This window comes from Anolis carolinensis, chromosome 4 (assembly GCF_035594765.1).
Source record: "Anolis carolinensis isolate JA03-04 chromosome 4, rAnoCar3.1.pri, whole genome shotgun sequence".
Lineage (NCBI taxonomy): Eukaryota > Metazoa > Chordata > Lepidosauria > Squamata > Dactyloidae > Anolis > Anolis carolinensis.
Genome location: NC_085844.1, coordinates 145,738,237 through 145,757,154, shown reverse-complemented (window position 1 = coordinate 145,757,154; position 18,918 = coordinate 145,738,237). Strand labels below are relative to the sequence as shown.

The window sequence follows — 18,918 nt, the reverse complement described above, 5'->3', positions numbered from 1 at the left end:
CATGTGAGTTGTAATTTTGTGTTTCACAAGTACTCTTTGCCATTGAAAGCTATGGATCTTGTGAAATTGCAACTCCCATGATTCCATAGCATATAGCCATGGCTGTTAAAGTGGTGTCAAACTCCCATTTATTTCACAGTGTAGATGTAGTCTCAGACATGCTCTGTAGTGTGTGGTAGCTGTTGCCTGACATGGGGTGTGTTACATTTCAAAGCTGGAAAAAGAGATCCTGTGTGCATCTATGTGCATGTGCAAGCACACTTTCTCACACATTTTTATATATATATGGTGTTTATACACACATGATGGGGTGTCATAGCTATTGCTTTATGTGGGCTATGTTGTTTAATTCCAGAGCTGAATCGGTCCTGTGTGTCTGTTTAAAGCTACAGACAATGCAGTCACTGTTTCTCGTGTTTGATCTAAAGCTATTTAGCTGCTTGTGATCCCTTTATTTTATCAGATTTAAACTTATTTATGCAGTGTATGGTTACACATACATACACACACACTTTCTCTCACACACATTTATACACAAACCCTTTCTCTTAGAGACACAATGGTGTGTGGCAGCTGTTGCATGATATTAAATTTCAGAGCTGGTGAAAGAGGTCCTGTGAGCATACAAATGTTCTCTCTCACACAGTTCAGACATACATGATAGTCTGAGGTGGCTGTGGTCTGCAGGTGTGTGATTGAATTTAAGGACTTGGGTTTAAATGGTTGGTTTAAATGGTTGAAAGAACAGAGCTTGATGCAATTAGCTTCTTTCCATCATCTTCTCCTGGAGACTTTACTTTGCCATGGGGAGAACAACCATCCTTGCTTGATGTCCTGTTTCTCTCCCACCTCTTTCCTCCTTTGATCTTTATTTTCTCTCCCTGCTCCAGGTCAATCCTATCAGACAAGACGTCCCGAAACCTCTTCTTCTTCCTCTGCCTCAACCTCTCCTTTGCTTTCGTGGAGCTGCTGTACGGCATCTGGAGCAACAGGTACTGGGGAGGAAGGAAGGGAAGGGGAGGAAGGGAGGGAGGGAGAGTAAAGAGGCGGTGCCTTCCCTGCTGAACTCCCAAGTTCAGCTCTGCTGGTGTTGCCACGTCTCTCACTGTCTCACTTGTGCTGAGGAGGAAGCTTTGGAGCTTGAGAGCCTGGGAGAGTCACTGTCCTTGAGAGTTGAGAGGACAGGGCTGGCTTATGCTGTTTTGTGCATTTCTTCCTGGAGCAATTGTTGGATGAAAGCAGGATTAAAAATATTAAAAATAAATCATGTAAGTCTATGTTGTTAAGAGTAAATTATACAAACTACAGAAAGGGCAAATAAATGAAAGTTTTGACAGAGATGGAGGAAGTATTTGAGGAAGTTGATCAGTTTTACCTCTTTTTGGCATACATGGAGTGTCTTGTGCAGGGAAAAGAACAAGATATAAATGAAGTATTTTATATTAAAAACAGATTACACTATGTAACACATTTGTTTTAAATGTCATTTCCTAATTGGTTCTATCATAAAAACATGGGAAAGTTTATTAAACAGCCAAAACCTTGTTTTTGCTGGACATCCTGCAGCACATTTTGCTATAGTTTTTGAATGAATATCTCATAGAGTCCCAACCAATTCAACATAGTTTGTGGCAGCCACAAAACCAAAGTTTCTGGAGTATAGCAACTACTTTTAAAGTACGTACCGCACAGTTTAACAGGAAATAACACTTCAAAACCAGGAACAGAAAATTTCCATATTTAGTTACATAGTGTTATCAATTTACCAACTTCTGTAGACAAGTTCTGATTCTTTTACTGCTCTTCAAGAGTTATAACTTATTGCTCTAATTAGTATAGTTTATAAATATGGGAACGTCAGCTGAAATGTATTCACTGTGCATAGAATCAGGATAAAAAAGCTTAACTTAGCTGAGGAAAATAATAATCATAATCAAAATTTCTTACTTGCCTCTTCCGAAGGCATGTTACAACATAATTAAAATATAGCTGATAAAGCCATAGAACCATTTAAAAACGCATAGATTACAACACTTTGACTGGATCTATATGGCCAATAATATAGTTTGAACTGCATTACATGGTTAGCGTTGACCCATATAATGCAGAAGTCTACACTGATCCTATAATATAGTTCAAGCTGCATTATTTGGTAGTAGATCCAGTCGTAGACATAAGATTAAAACACACATTAAAATAAATCAAACCAATAAAATGATAATTACAATTTTATAGTTTACCATTACTTCACCAAACCTGTGAAATTGATTCTACATAAAACTGGAAATTCACTTCTGCTTGGGACTTTTGGTCAGAAGTTGGTGGCACAATTTGCTACATGGGCATCCACTGTACTTTCCCATCTCTCCCTTCACTGCTTATATATATTAGACTGGGACTTGCTTAAGGCAAAATGTCAGTGTATGACCCAATTTTACTGAGTATGCTGCTTCTCCTGAAAACTTGTATGGTTGTATGACTCAGGATGCAGTTGTAAATTTACTGAAATGGATTTCCTTGGCTATATAGGTATATATATGTGTGTGTATGTATATGTATATTCACAACTGAGAATATGAGACAATATTCTCAGTTGTGGTTGGCATTTGTATATTGATGTGGAAACCATAAGATGGCACTATGTTTTTGTTTGTGTAGGCTGTATTATCTTATTCCATCTTCAGCTTGGAACAAAATCTGGGTCAGAAAGCTATCATTTACACAATTAATTCACTCCAAACTGGCAAGGACAGTAGCCCTTCAAGAGAAATCCTGACAGATTTCCTTTAATATCAAGCACACAAGGATTGCTTTCTCAACCCACAAAAGTGAAATACCACAGGAACTTCCTAACATGTGCATGTGCAAAATAAATACTCATATCACACTTTGCTCATGGATTGTTATGAAAGGCAAGGATGTGATTTTGACAGCTTTCTGGATGTTTATTTTATTTTTCATTATCCCTGACCATTAACCATTCCAATTGAGGTTGATGGAACTATTGTTCAAAATAATAATTTAATTTGCATCCATGGTTAAGGAAGAGAGGAGATATGTATGAATCCGGTTCATTCCATATTTATTTCTTTGACTGTTTTTAAAGAAGGTATATGCTCACATATAATCAGGAATGACTACTCACACTTCTCTTCATTTGGCATCTTTCACAAAGGCAATGCAGCAAAAGCATTTATTGCTCTAAGCTGGAATTTATTAGGTAGAGCTCTTGCAGAAGCTGTTATTATCAAAGGATTATAAAAATACCAGTGCTTGGGAAACATGGCAGCTTTTTAATATACATGGAAAATAAAGAGCAGTATGGAAAAACTAAACAAGAATTTGACAATGTATCTTTTATGACAGTCTTATCAGAATTGGAGAAAAAATCTTGCTTGTTAGATGTCGGGGAAAACATCATGATATAAATTAATATTTACCTGTCTTCAGTGTGAATATTCGTAATACAGTAGATTCATCAATTGAAGTTAAATTTCCCTCTGGAGAAGTAAAAGGAAGTACTTTACAGTACATACTTAAATTACAAAATTAGGTTCTAAAAAGTGTAGTGATGGTCACCAGGTAGGATAACTTTAAATTGTGATTTGATAAATTTATGAAAGAACTTTGAATGAGAATTATCAAGGCTTGAATAGTTCTTGTCATAATGGAGTGCCAGCTTCTGGTGAGTGTTATTGTGTGGACTGCCTTCTTCCAAACATTGAATGTGCTGAAGTTTATGAAGATTATGCTGGTAGTTCTTTGGAAATTCCTGCCACTTTACCATCCACAAAGCTATGAGTTTTTTGAGCAGCTGCATTTGCTAGCTTGAATTTTGGAGAGCCCTGACTTTACAGGGCCAAATCAGTCTCCTAGCATTCTGACAAAACGGTAACATCGTTCTGATCATTTCTCATTTGAAGAAAGAATTCCTTGTTGTGGTGTGGGTGTCAAATACTTCAGCTGCTTTTTCTTCAGAAAAATAATTCTTAACCATGTGTTAATAAGGTACTATGGTCGAAAGGAATGTGCGCTGCCCTCAAGCAGCCTTTCTCCCCAAAGAGGTGGTGATTTGAGTGGTTTTCAGCCACAGAGCCTGGCTTGGCATACTCTGTACTGGCCCTTCTTTGGGAAACACCATTGGATATTTCCCTAAAGAAAAGCGGACCCAGATGCTGGCAATAAGATTTCTGGCTTGGTCAGCAAATTATCAAACGTGATAATTACTGAGTGTGAGAATTGTCTGTATGTATGCCATACACTTAAGGTTTATCTACAGTAATGGTTCCCAATCTATGGTTCTCCAGTTGTTTTGTACTTTAACTCCTCAAAATCCAAGCAATCTTACCAGCTGTAAGAAATTGTGGGAGCTGAAGTCCAAAACACCTGGAGGACCAAAGGTTGGGAACCACTGATCTACAGTGTAGAATTAATGAAGTTTGAATCACTTTATCTCTAATGAATAATTGTTATGGAATTCTGATAGTTGCAGTTTGGGGAGGCACCTATCTTTGGCAGAGATGACTAAAGAACTTACGAAAACTCCAATTCTCATAATGCCATAGCATTGAGTCATGGTAGTTAAAGTGGTGTCAGCCTACATTATTTCAACAATGTAGATGCACCCTTAGTGGACAGGATAAGCAGGGATGTGTTTGATGACCGTCTAATTGTTTGTTAGCTTCTAATGTAGATTATGTTAATAGATTACATCTTGCAGTCAATCTTCCCCCTAACCCTTGCTAGGGTTAGGGGCACAGGACACCTAGGAAAGTGAAAAACGACAAATAAAAAGTGCTATTTGTGTTGTGTTTCTTGTCTTTATCCCAATAACTATAAACTATAATTTTTTAAAAATTGTTTTTTTTATCTGGCAGAATATCTCTCTAGGAATTTCTATACCCTTCAGCATGAGTCTGTGGTTAACTTCCGCTAAAAACAGAGCATAGAATTGTACGGGAGGCCCTAGATCCCATCTACACTGCAGGAATCATATAATGCAGTTTCAAGCTGCATTATATGGCAGTGTAGATGGGACCCCAGAGAGTCGAAGAGAAAACAATTTAATCAAATCCATGAGTAATCAAATCTGCAAAAGTCAAAACCCCAAATGTGGAGGGCCAGTTAATTTAATTCATCCTATATCTACTACATAGTGGGCATTTTTTAGACTTCTCTGGATTTTTTTTTCTTATGTTGTCTTCTTCTATACCTTGAAGAAGGTATAAACAAGGTTTCATAGTAACACTATGTCCTCATAACACCTGGAGGAAATTATTTATTTTGTCCCTATTCATGCTTTTGTCTGTATGGTATGCTATATTTGTGTACATATTAGCGACTCACGTTTCTCCTGACATGAAAAAAAGTTTATATTTTATTACACTTCACTATATATTTTCCTGTGTTTTGTATCAGAAAGGGCACACACATAATTTCAAAGCTTTTGGCCTCATAGTCCTTGTGCTATTGGTAACTATTGTGCAAAGGTTTTCATTATTGTAGTTTTTCTTCTATGAATTCAATGTGTGCTCTTAGTTTTTTCTCCAGCAGACAAAATATTTATAATACTTATACATACAAATATCATAAAGTATTCATAATATTTTAAATAAAAATGTTGTTCCTGGTGTGTTGGGTATCATGACTACTTGGAGATCTGTTCAAGTTTAAACACTTGGTAAAATTGGCAGATAGGAATGCTGTTTCTGGCACAGGCGAACTCTTTCAAATCTAAGACTTTGTCATGATTTAGTCATAATATCTCCAACACTGAATAGGTCCTATTTAATGTGTGTAGTTTATAAGCAGACTTGTTTCTAAATTACTAGAGCAGACTAAAGTTACTAAGATGAGTTAGACCCTGGCTAGATTCTCATACATTTATTATGACTTATACCGGTATATGTTCTCCCAGAAGGAATTTTGAAAATAAAAGTAGTAGAGAATTAGTAAAGCAGTATTGTCATTACTGCAAATGAGATTTAATGTTTAATTATGTACTGTGTTTTCTGACACTTTCTGTGCCTAACACATTTCTTCTTTTTTCCCTTTTCTTTTCCAGTTTAGGTTTAATATCAGATTCATTTCACATGTTTTTTGACTGTACAGCTCTGTTAGCTGGACTGGCAGCATCTGTAATTTCAAAGTGGAGATCAAATGATGCTTTTTCCTATGGGTAAGCATTTTTAGTAGATTAAATAGATTTTTTATTTGTTGTCTCATACACCTTTTGATCATGAATGAAAATTTGTGCAATTTTATTACAGTATGCTGATGAAAAAGCTTTGCCGTTAATAATTTTGCTAAATGAGTTCATAAAATTGAGCAATACATATTTCTACCATTGTCTGGATAATGTAAATCAAGCCACACTGTAGTGTCCAGCTCTTATACAGAATGACCACTTGAGAACTTCTGGTGTCATAACGTCTGCAGTCTAGTCTGTTGTGGCTTCTTTTGAATGTGCTGGTGACTTGTAATGATCAAAATTGGTATCAAATACAATAATTTGAAAGCTACCCCTGAAACTGCTTATATATTGTAGGAACAGGTATGAAGTATGACTGAGTATGAGTGTTTGCTACAAGAAGATTTAATTGTATGTATGAGAATTTATTTGTTCAGATGTTACGTCTGCACATAGTAGTTGATATGAGTGTAGTAATTAAAAATGAAAGCCCTCTCCAATTTCACATATTTATAGCAGGGTAGCTAGGTTTAGATAGCACACACATTCTTCTTTTACTATGATGTTGACTTTCTTCTGCTAAAGCTGTTGTAATTGAGTAAATGAATACTTTTCTCAAGAGGTTTTTTAAAAATCTGAAGCTATTGCTCTGTAGCAAAGTGTGCTGTGTGTTTTGTAGTGTTGGCTAATAAAGGAGGGGCCGGTAGACCATGCTGCAGCATTAGGCTGTTGAATATCAGCTTGGAGATGAAATCTGACTCTGAAGTCCTACATTTATTTGGGATTTTTTCTCCTGCATATGGTTCTAAACACCAGAAAATTTCCTCCCAAAAACCTTAAATACATGATGCCTGTTTTGGGTAAAATTGACCTGAAGTGATGTGACATCACTTTTGGTTCTCTTCACCACAAAGATGCAGCCCGCCAGGGAAGTCAAGGTGAAAGTTGACCTCTATGCAGTTGCTCACTCTTGCTTTAATGTGAATTGGCAGATGACCTGTTTGGTTTAGCTTTGTGAGTTCATTTTTGTGAAAGAGGGGAATGGCTCTTCAGCAGGACTTGATTAAACCCATTGGCAGTTTTCTCGGAGTTTCTGCTTGGCAAGTTGCAAGTTGCAGAAGTGCTCGTATGTGCTGAACATGCCTTCTTCAGTTTGGCTTTAAAATAAACATTGATGAGGTTCTGCTTTTGTCATTAAAAGAAGAGTGTGCAGTATTGGAGGGAACTCTGCCTTGCCCATCCTTTATTCGTATCCCACTTCTAGTGATTCTGCTACAAAAATATTTTCTAGTAATAGAAAATGTAAGTGAAGAGTGGATTTTCTCCTTGTGTGTTTCACTTAATCATTAAAAAGTAAACACACTGCAGCCCTGGTGGGAAACTAGAAAATTTGTTCATGTGTGAAATAAGAGGCAGGAAATAAGAAGTACATTATATTTCCTGACTAGGACTGACACCTGTTCCATAAGATGCCTTGCCTTACATTCTCCTTTTGACCTAGCTATTTCTGTTCTCCGAGTTTAATACAACGGTGTAGGCCAATAAGGAACAGCATAGAAGCCCTGTACACACAGTTGTTCAAAACGGAAATATCCTCTTGGGCATGCACATTCTGTCATTTTCAGATGAGAGGTGTACTTTACATCGTGCTTTTGAAATAGGTCTGCTTGCTGCTATACTGCTTCAATAAATAGCAAGCTTATGGTAATATCTTAGCTATAGTATATCCCCATATACACTTCAGACTGAGGTTAGCATTCTGCATTGCAGTTATGGATTCATAACCAAGAGTTACAGATTTTTTATTGATTCCTCTTCACTTACGCCAGATATACATGATTGTGGTACTATTGCCACAATCATAAATGTCCTCTGAATCCTGCCTTAAATTTTAGGCAGCAGCTTTGTGTGATTGAAGAATGTGGTGCAATTGAGTGGGGCACTTCAGAATGACATGGTCAGCTCCCTCCTCCCCTGAAACTATGGTGCAAAGAGAAGTGCTTCTCCTTGTCACCCTGCAGCTTGGGAGTGAGCTGGCCATGTCATTCTGAAGCACCCCACTCAGATGTGCTGCAGATCAGTATTTCACGGAACAGATCCTATGGAATTCAGTTATTGGTTCCTTAGGTCATTTGTAAATATGAAAGTAATGTAGGGTCTTGGTCTATAATTCTGTAATACTTACCTAGCCCTTAGTTCTACTGATCAAATTTGAGCTTACCAGCATCAGCTTGCAGTGGGGTCTCAAAATAGAGTCCCATGCCATACCTTCCACGTAAAGCCTGCAAATGTTTTTGTCACTTGAGAAATAAGCAATCCACAATGCTTATGTTTTGTTTTTTAAATCCCCCTCTGGGAAGAATATCCCACCTCGGGCTATCCTATGTTTGTCACTGTTGGGGGAAAAGAGTAAGACATAAAATGGCTACGGGTATTGTACAGAGGTAGAATCTTATTAAGTAATGGCTTTCTTGATTTTTCTAGGTATGTTAGAGCAGAGGTGTTAGCTGGTTTTGTAAATGGTCTGTTTCTGATCTTCACAGCTTTCTTCATTTTCTCTGAAGGTGTTGAGGTATGTAATGAAAATAGTTATAAATGGTTTTATCTCATAAAGATATATAAGTAGAGATACATACAAGTATTTATTTGCAAGGAAGTGTGGTGGTGCTTAGTAGGACATACCCTCAGGTAGGAATTATGTTTTCTATGGTTTACTTATCATTAACCAAGGTGTTGGTCACTAAAATTCAAGATACCTGATGCATCTTTTGGTTTTATGTCCTTTCTTTGATACTGTCTCTGGAATTAGACATTCTGTATTGTCATTATAAATAGGTTAATAGTTACTTTCCCCTCATTAATGACCTTGCTGCTTTTGAAGCCATCTAAGCCAGTGGTTATTGATACTTCTCAATCAGAAATACTTTGTTTTGAATTTTCTTTCTGCCAGTTGTCAGTTTGATTGGATGACCTGAGCTTTTGCATTAAGATAATTTTTTTCCTGCGAGCCATCAGAAAATTATTTCCTGATTCACTGTCTCTGATTTCTATATTGAATAGTATTATATCTTTCTCAGAAGTGACATTTAGGAAATGCAAGAATTAGTAATAGTGGTAACTGAATTATATTGTAACTTTCTGCTTCATTTTTGTAGCGTGCACTTGAGCCTCCAGATGTGCATCATGAAAGACTCCTTCCAGTTTCTATCCTTGGTTTCCTTGTAAATCTTGTAGGAATTTTTGTGTTTCAACATGGTGGACATGGCCACTCTCATGGCTCTGGTAAGATATTCAAACAATAATTCACTCCAGTAGTTCTGTCTGTAGTTGCAGAAAAGGGTCACATCTTGTGACAGAGGATTCACTTTTACTTTCACCATGTAGCTGCATTTGGATTGCTTTCTTATGGTGTCATGCTGGCAACAGTTCGTTCTGTTTAATCAGCTAGGTGAAAATCTTGGAAGACCTTTGTTTTCCAGGGTCTTTTTCATGGGCCTGTTACCATGTTAGAGTCGGGATAGGTAATTTGACACTTTCATGAAATGTTGAGCTGAATCTCCTATTGATTGGCCATGCTGGCTATGGCTGATGGGAGCTGTAGTCTAAAACTCATGATGGTGGCACATTGCCTACCTTATGATACATTTACTCTTAGTAAACAGCATCATCAAAACAGTACAATAAAAGACAAGTTGATATTAGGTGTTAGAGGTGCCAATAGTGTTGTGAGGTATGGTGAGATCTAATTGTGTAGTGTTTAGCTTGCTTGTATTGATGTGCCAGTTTTGTTCTGGGTAGTATGCAGCTGTTGCAGCTGTGGTTATTTGTGTTGCTGGTGTCAGATTTTTAATTGCTTTCAAACCATGATAGGCAAAATTCATTTGTTAAATGTGACACGTAAATGGAATTGTTTCAGATTGAACAGCGAGTAGTCTGAAATGTATGAATGAGAGGAGATACCTTGCACACCATGAGTAGTTCTCACAAGCCAAGCATGCTGCAGTCCACTACGCCACCGGAGGCTCCCATTGTGTGTGTAAGCACTCCTTTAAGTTGCCTGATGATCTATAGCCTCATCAATTTAGTAGAGGAACTGCTTTCTCTCAAACTCTCCAAGATTTATAACGCAAAATGATAGCCTAGGAAAAGAAAAGATCTGGACCAGCCCCAGCAATGGAACAGAATCCCATAAATCACCGAAGGTGCGGAAACATATGAGAATGGATGCTTACCTTCTGAACTCATAGCAACAACAGGAACTGTGAGTAAAGGAACACCGATAACACCTTCAATAAACTCACTTAATGAGGGTTCTCCCCTCTCTGCCCGGGAGTCTAGCCCAGGACAAATGCCAGAGGGTGATGGACGTAATGGTTATCTGAGCTCCCCGGGGTGCAGCCCTTCCCTAGACCATCCTACGCAGATATATCAAGAGATATGTTTGTTGTCAGTGGAATCAATTATGCTGATTTTGAACAGACTGAGTCAAATTTCACAACAAATCCAAAGGCTAATTGAGTTTCATCCCCCACAGTGTTTCCAGGGAGTTGATAGTGCAGAGACACCCATTCACAGGTGGACACTCCTCTAACCACAGCAGTTGTAAATCACAGTCTTAAACCAACAGCTGAACCTAACACTTGTCTCACTCTACAAAAAACCCAGATAGTGTTGCAGCTCAATCAAAAGGCTTTGGGCTGGAGCCATAAACAACAAATTGTAAAATCACTGGCTTACTTGCTCAAAACCCAGCCCAAACTTATTGACTTAAAAGATCACCATTTCCTTCCAACACAGAATGGTGTAAAACGAATCCTATTTACCTTTCATTCCCTTGAAATGCCAGACCACCTAGCTCAAATTAAGGACATCTTAAGGAGCAGGCACAGTATAACTATCAGCAAGGTATTTAAGGATTTGACAGTCTATAACAGGGGTCCCCAAACCTTTTAAACAGGGGGCCAGTTCACGGTCCCTCTGACCATTGGAGGGCTGGACTATAGTTTTTTTTAAGAACTATGAACAAATTCCTATGCAGTGTACACTGCATATCTTATTTTGAAGTAAAAAAACAAAACAGGAATAAATACAGCCTCAATGTTAATCATAATAATAATCATAATAAAAATAATAAAGTGGGTTGGAAGAGACCCCTTGGGCCATTTAGTCCAACCTCCTTCTGCCTTTTTGCACCAAAAGCACTAGAAAAGCACCCCTTAATAATTAATAATTAATTAAATAATAATTAAAATATCATTAACAAGCAAAGCTTTGGAAGGCACGCACCAGGCGAGGGAGGAGATGGGAAAGGTGTGCGCCTTTCCCTCCTACTCCGCACCGCACACACCTTCCTCGGCGGAGGAGGAGGGAGCTGCCGCTACAGGGGCTGGAAAAATGGCTTCAATGGGCCTCATGTGGCCCCCGGGCCTTAGTTTGGGGACCCCTGGTCTATAACCTCATTCCTCAAAATACATCAGATACACAAGGGCAAAGAAGAAATCCAACACAGACAACACAGATAATACAACTCTAAGACAGGAATTGCCAGCCAGCAGTAGCTTTCATTGATCTGAACCTCCAATCAGACCCGAATACAGATTCTTTCATGACTTCTCCCAAGACGAGCCCCCCCTCCAAGACTATTATAAAAGAAAACAATTATGATAGAGATCCATCTGCGACTCCAATAATAACTCAAGTAACAGAAAGGCGGAACATAGACACTTCTGCAGGTGCCGCTGTAAACATTCCGCTTACTATGGTCTCTCCTCAATCGTAGATGCAGCTTGCCCTTATATCGGACATAGGTGAGGGTTCACAGACAGTAAATGTGTTTGGCTCTCTATTTCTCCAATGACCCACATTTCATTACTCACGTGGAACTGATCCATCCATCCCCTTCATCAGAAGGACAAGTTTCTTCCTTACCAGACAAGGATCTGGACCTGATGCAGAAGGATTGTGACTGAGCCATAGAGCCCTTGGTCTCATGACAGCTACAGGGCCAGTATGGGGTCAGCCTATAAATATCTATTTTCCCCCAACAAGGAAGAAAGCCCAAACTACAGCTCTGTGGTCGGAATTGGAAAATTATGCAGCAGACCTCATGATACAGAACCCAAACGTTTCTGTAATTATGGGAGGGGACCTCAACGCAGGAATGGGACCTGATGATGCCACACTCTTTAAATGCCACAAAGGCCTTCCTTCCACCACTGAATATGAGGTCCCACTTCTAACCCAGCATTCCAAAGATTAAAAAAAAAACTTTGCAGGGTTGTGTTTGGCTCAATCAACATCAAGATTGAATATCTACATCCTAAATGGTGCTCTGGAAGGCGATCACCCAGCCGAATTCACATATCTTTCTGGCTCTAAAACAAGCGCCATTGACTACATAGCCGTCTTAAGTGACCTCCTTCCATATTTCAAAACCTTGGAAGTTAAGTCCAACTTTGACAGTGATCATTTTCCTGTCCCGCTGCACCTAAACTCTTTTACTCAAAATACCCACACAGTGGAATGCTTCCAACCCTCCAGGCTTAACTTAGTTGCAGAAACTTGGTTTAAACGTAGTTGTTATTGTTGTTCAAGTTATTACTGAATAACTGTTTATTTTAATTTCTGGTTGTATGATGTATGTCTATATGTTAAATGTTTTGATACGCCGATGGGCTAATCAATAAAACATGTTGTTGTTGTTGTTGTCAATTTAGTAGAGTTTGTTTAGCAAGGGATACTCAGAGGTTGTTTTGCCAATCATTTCCTCTGAAATATAGCCAACAGCACCTGTTATTCATTGGAAGTCTCCCTTCCCATTTCTAACCAGGGCTGACTGCTTCATTTATAAGAACAAAAAGGATCTTGTGCCTTTAGGATATTTAGGCTCTTTGTACATCTTTATGTTTTTTACCTTGAACTATGTTTATACCATAGTTTGCTGTGATACCCAACTAACGAACATGCCTAATTTCAACTTACAACATAAGATTTGAAACCAGGTGAATTGGTCCAATACAGTTGCATCTCAACTAGGCCTTGGTCTTTTAATTATATTGCTGGGGTATCTTTTAAGATGGTTAACCACAGCCTGCATGACCGATCAATGGGAGATTCAGTTCAGCTTTTAATCAATTAAAAGGCCAAGACCTGCAGCACCTGCAGAAATATTTTAATATGCATTTATAGAAATGAAGAGAGAAATATTGATGTGGTTAGGGGTTTAAGTATTGGACTAGAACTTTGGGAGACCAGGGTTTGATTTCCCACTCAACTATGGAAACCTAATTGGGCAAGTTATATTCTTTCAACCTCAGGAATGAAATGGAAACCCTCTTTGAACAAATCTTTTCATGAAAACCCTATGATACGTTTGCCTTAAAGTTGCCATAAGTCATAAAAGACTTGAAGGCACACAGAACAACAAAAATGGCAGGTAGCTTGTATTCCCTCATGTGAGAAGGAAAGTGGAATGCTGTTTTTAAGATATGGCCTGTATTCATACATGAGTTAAAAACAAATTTTCATAAAACTATTGTCTGATTAATTAAAACAAATACTGCTAATCAGTTGGATGATATCTAATCAAAGATGTTCTTTGTACAAGGGTGAGACGAATTGCTTCAGTAGTAGATTCAGGGGTATTAATTGTATTTATTCCCGGCATGAGTTGCGGGAGAGAAGCGAAGCCACTTGGATTTTTCTGCCTTCGCTATGAAATTTTTTACTGTTTCTGTCATTTTTATTCTGTATCATGTTGTGCATAATAGAATAGCAAGCATTGATCTTGAGAGATTACAGTTATGATGAAACTAACAATTTTCTAACTCACATTTTTTTTAATAGGACATGAACATAGCCATTCACTATTTAATGGAGCTTTAAGCCATGGTCACAGTCATGGAGGTCATGGTCATAGTCATGATTCCAAGCATGGGCATGACCATGGACACTCCCATAGTCACAGCCATGGACGTGGACAGAGTGAAGATTACTGTCATGGTAAGTGTGTGCTTGAGACAGCTCACTTTTTTACTGATCTGGACAGTCAGCCTTCTACATTCGCTGGGGTTACAGGCACCAGACCCCCATGAAAGTTAAAAATCCCAAATAAAGAAATTGCTATTTTGTACACCTAAACGAACATTTCTCTAGGAATGCCTTGATCTCTCAGCACAACTCTGTAGTCAACTTCCAGCAGAAGCTGACCATAGAATTGCATTGGATGATCTATAGCAGGGGTCTCTAAACTAAGGCCCATGGGCTGGAAGTGGCCTTCCAAGGTCATTTACCTAGCCCCTGATCTAAACTTTAGACTTAGGATGGCCCTTAATCTGAAATGACTTGAAGGCACACAATAACAACAATCTTAATTAACTTGACTATCCCTTCAGCCAAAAGCAGGCAAACACTTCCCTTTGAATATAGCAGTCCCCAAGTTACGAACAAGATTTGTTCTCTAGGTTTGTTTTTCAGTTGAATTTGTTTGGAAGTCTGAACAGGTACATTTTAAAGGAAATGGTTAACACCCCAATGGTGTTTGTTTTGTTATCTGTGCCCCTCATTTTCTATCCCTGTGATAATTGGATTTTGAAATATGTGGCTTGTTGTGGAAACAAGGTTTAGTGATAAAGCTTCAGTGGAGGAACCATTTCCCTGTGATAACTCTTACAGGAGTGAATTTCTCTTCTGAGGAGTAGATTACCTTCACTTCCTGTTGTCTCATCCCAGTTCTTAACTATGAGTCGTTTGTAAGTTGAATGTTTGTAACTCGGGGACTGCCTGTACTGGTAAATTTATGTTGGTTAAAATTGTTCTTTGTGTTAAATATTGTATTGTTCTTTCATGCTTTTTTGCACTACAAATAAGATTTGTGTAAGTGTGCATAGGATTTTGTTGATTTTTTTCAAACTATAGTTCAGCCTCCAACAGTCTGAGGGAACGTGAACTGTCCCTCTGCTTTAAAAGTTTGAAGACCCCTAATCTATAGATTCCTAGAGAGGTTTTCTCTCTAGAAATCTCTAGTTCTTCCAGCATGTCTGGAGGAAGTTAATAATAATAATATAATATAATAATAACTTTATTCTTGTATCCCACCTCATCTCCCTGAAGGGACTTGGGGTGGCTCACATGGGGAACCAAGCCCAACAATGTACAAAAAAACCCCCCAACAATATAAAAAATAATCCAATCACAAGTTAATACATAATTATAAAAACATCATCACACAATAAAAGCATGGCCTGAGGCCAGGAACAACATAATGGCACTTCAATCTTCAATCTTGGGGAGAGGGATAAAATTATAATTGAGCAGTTGTACAATATTTTGGGAGTACTGGTAACATGGGGCAGAGATAAAGTACAGAAGGCTAGGATATAGGTGGGGGTGGGGACTCGTTCATCTTAATCAAAGGTGGCTTGAAAGAACCCGGTTTTCAACTCCTTTCAGAATGAAGTCAGAGTTGGAGCTAATCTTATTTCTCTCGGAAGGGAGTTCCAGAGCCGGGGGGCCACAACCGAGAAGGCCCTGTCTCTCGTTCCCACCAATCCTACCTGAGACGATGGTGGAAGCGAGAGGAGGGCCTCCCTGGAGGATCTCAAGGTTCATGCAGGTTGATAATAGGAGATGCGATCGTGAAGATAGGTTGGACCTGAGCCGTTTAGGACTTTATAGGTGATGGCCAGCACTTTGTATTGGGATCGGACATTTATTGGCAGCCAGTGGAGCTGTTTCAGTAGGGGGTGGTTACACTGGAGAATCTAGAGCTTTCCAGAGAGATCATTTTACATCAAATCCATGAATAATCAAATCCGCACAAATGAAAATTGCGAATGTGGATGAACGACTGTATTGTCTGTTTTCACTGAAATGTTGGTATGGATATATCAGCTCAATAGAAATTCCTACCTTACACCCAAACAATTCTTGGAATTGACCAGGAACCAGCTCTGAAAAACTTCCCAAGATGTTTGGACCTCCAACTCCCAGAAGCCCTAGCCAGCTTCTTCAATGTTCAGGAATTCTGGGAGCTGAAGTCCAAAACACTGGAAGGGCCGCAGATTGAAGGAGCCTGCTCTACAGCAAGCGTTTGGATTTCACGAAGAGCTGCAGTACACTGTCAGAAGAAGTCAAGTATTGGATTCTACACCTTGAAATGTGCTGGACATTTCAAGATAGGAAGCCACAAAGATTATGTGACTGTGACACTCTCCTTCTTGGGCTTTGATATTAATAAAGTGTCTGCCATGTAAAAAGTGACAAGCCTAAATAAATAAATAAAATAACAGTAAATATATAATGGCACACATAAGCATGTTTGCAAAATATAAAGTAGCCTTGTGATAAACATAATACCTGCAGGACCACTAAAATGCCATTAAAGGGGCACAAATGTGCAAACTAGTAGCTCTTAACCAAACATAATACATGTTGTTGCAAAATCTGGCCTGATGGATTGTCCATGTATTTCTGATCTATAGAAGGCATTCTGTTTCGTAAGAATGTTAGATCCCATAAGTGTAATTATGAGAATTCTTCTTGTCATTTGAAAACAAAAAAACAAACACCTAGCCCCCTATTTTTGCAGCTGTAAAGTGCTTCTTGTTACTCAAAGCATGTGGTATGGTAGTAATCCAGTGAGTTGATGTACTATACTATGTAGGTTCTGGACTGGGATTGTGGTATTCAAGGTGAAATAGCCAAGAGTTCACCCTGTCACCTTAAGCCATTTGCCATCTCTTAGTCTAATCTCTTAATAGGATAGTGCTTGGAATAAAATGTGTGATGAGACCCATTTGGAGCAACAGTGGCATTATTGACAAACACTTTTAGTTTTCTTGTTTTGAAAGAATGAGCAATTTGCATAGTGATGTTCTTCCTCTTTTCCAGAAAACAGTTTCCTACTATTTAGATGTTGAATTAAAATATTGGGGCAGGCAAATGAAACATGAGTGGTACAGCTGAAGAACAGTTTTGACCCTTGAAATAATATGGGACAGTTCATGCCTGAATTCTCAGTGTTCATTCTCAAGGGGCTGTGTTTCACTTGCTTCTGAATTCTCAGGCCCCTTCCACACAGCTGAATAAAATCCCACATTATCTGCTTTGAATTGGAATATATGGCAGTGTGGACTCAGATAACTCAGTGTAAAGCAGATGTTGTGGGATTTTCTGCCTTGATATTCTGGATTATATGGCTGTGTGGAAGGGCTCTCAGACTTGGGACTTCGATACCACTCATGATTTGAAAAACCTGGAGTTATGGTGCTCTAACCTCACCAGCAATGAAACCTTTCTATTGGTTAAATCACCTTTGTTAGTTTTTTCCTTTCACTGTTTACTTCTCCCTGTTATGCTTATGTTAAAAAAATGTCTGGGGGTTTTGTGTTTTGTAGGCTTCACTGAGTTCTCCTTTCATCCCCTCTTCTTAGTGATTTTTAAAAAATAGGCTTAGGCACATATTTCCTTAAAGTGTTCCCAGCTGTATTAAGTTGAAGAGATCAGTTGTATTGTATTAGCAGCTGCTAAAATTAATATCCTTTTATAATATTCTGTGCTAAGCAAAAACTCAAAAGCATTCAGAGGATTTACCTTCTTGTTTTTACAGATGATCAACCCATTGAATTGTCTGGTGGATCCAGCAAGCAAATTCTAGAAGGTAAGATGTGAATAAGTGGATTGAATTTCAAATTCTGCTGACATGAAACCCAAACAGCAAAGTGAGAACCTGGAAGAAATAATACCTCATATAATACCTCAGTGGCGCCATCTCTCTGGAACACCTTGCCACCTGAAGTCCGTGCCTTGCGGGACTTGTCGGCCTTCCGCAGGGCATGTAAGACACACCTGTTTCGGCAGGCTTTTGAGTTCTGCTATTGATGTTTTAAAAGGTGCTTTTAGGATGTTTTTAAGATGTTTTTAAAGATGTTTTAAAGATGTTTTTAAATTGTTGATTTTGGCCGGTTCTTGTAAGCCGCCCCGAGCCCTAGGGGAGTGACAGCATATAAGTTTGAAAAATAAATAAATAAATAAATAAATAAAATAAGTTTTTTTTAAAAAAAAAGGTTGGTTAATAATAAGCAAACCGGAGTCTTCCTGCTTTACCTCATTCAGAGTTCAGTAGAAACTATGGAGGACTAAAAATCCACACTAGCCTTGGAGAGCTACAACTGTTCCCTCCAAAAAACCAAAACATGGGGGATTTTCATCATGTTTTGAATTTCAAAAAAGACCTTTCCTGAGCCTAAATTAGCTCAGGGGTTTGCCGGAATATGATGAGACATTTTGTGACCACCCAGTGGACATTTTGCAGCATTTGGGGTCAAAACTTTCCAGCCAGCTGCCCTCCACACACATCGTCTGGAAAAAGTTAGGAGCTTGCCCATGTTTTTTTTAAAAAAAACAAGAATCTTATAATACCAGAATATGGCTTCTCCTGAAAATATTGTGATGAATATAAAACTGGGAAATGTGAAGCTCATAAGAGCAGTGTTAATTTGGCTTTTAAAAAAATATAAAATAACCTTTGTGATACAGTGCAGAATAATACATAGACTTATAGTGTTCAGACGAAAACAAGAAATGTACACATCTAAACATATTGCCAGTAATTCAGTACTAGCATGTCTAAAGAAGTTGGCGCATTACCGAGAAACAGAACTATATTAGAAAGAGACAGATAACTAGGATCAAGAGCTGAGTGTGTTGGGTGGTGTGTCTATAAAATC

General features: G+C 38.5%; 1 protein-coding gene and 1 long non-coding RNA gene across 2 annotated transcripts in view; one reads left to right on the top strand and one right to left on the bottom strand.

Moving 5' to 3' along the window:
• slc30a7 (solute carrier family 30 member 7) overlaps positions 1–18,918 on the top strand; it is a 51,224-nt gene that overhangs the window by 3,792 nt on the left and 28,514 nt on the right. Inside the window, exons 2-7 of the mRNA XM_003219988.4 lie at positions 891–992; positions 6,065–6,178; positions 8,675–8,762; positions 9,346–9,472; positions 14,036–14,191; positions 17,799–17,849. Coding sequence (XP_003220036.1) covers positions 891–992; positions 6,065–6,178; positions 8,675–8,762; positions 9,346–9,472; positions 14,036–14,191; positions 17,799–17,849 — 638 coding nt within the window. The remainder of the gene's footprint in view (positions 1–890; positions 993–6,064; positions 6,179–8,674; positions 8,763–9,345; positions 9,473–14,035; positions 14,192–17,798; positions 17,850–18,918) is intronic.
• On the bottom strand, positions 986–17,844 carry LOC107982785 (uncharacterized). The gene is made up of 3 exons (XR_001730224.2): positions 17,783–17,844; positions 3,441–3,500; positions 986–1,216 (listed from the first exon to the last, which is right to left on the bottom strand). It is a non-coding gene; the product is annotated as an uncharacterized LOC107982785 (long non-coding RNA).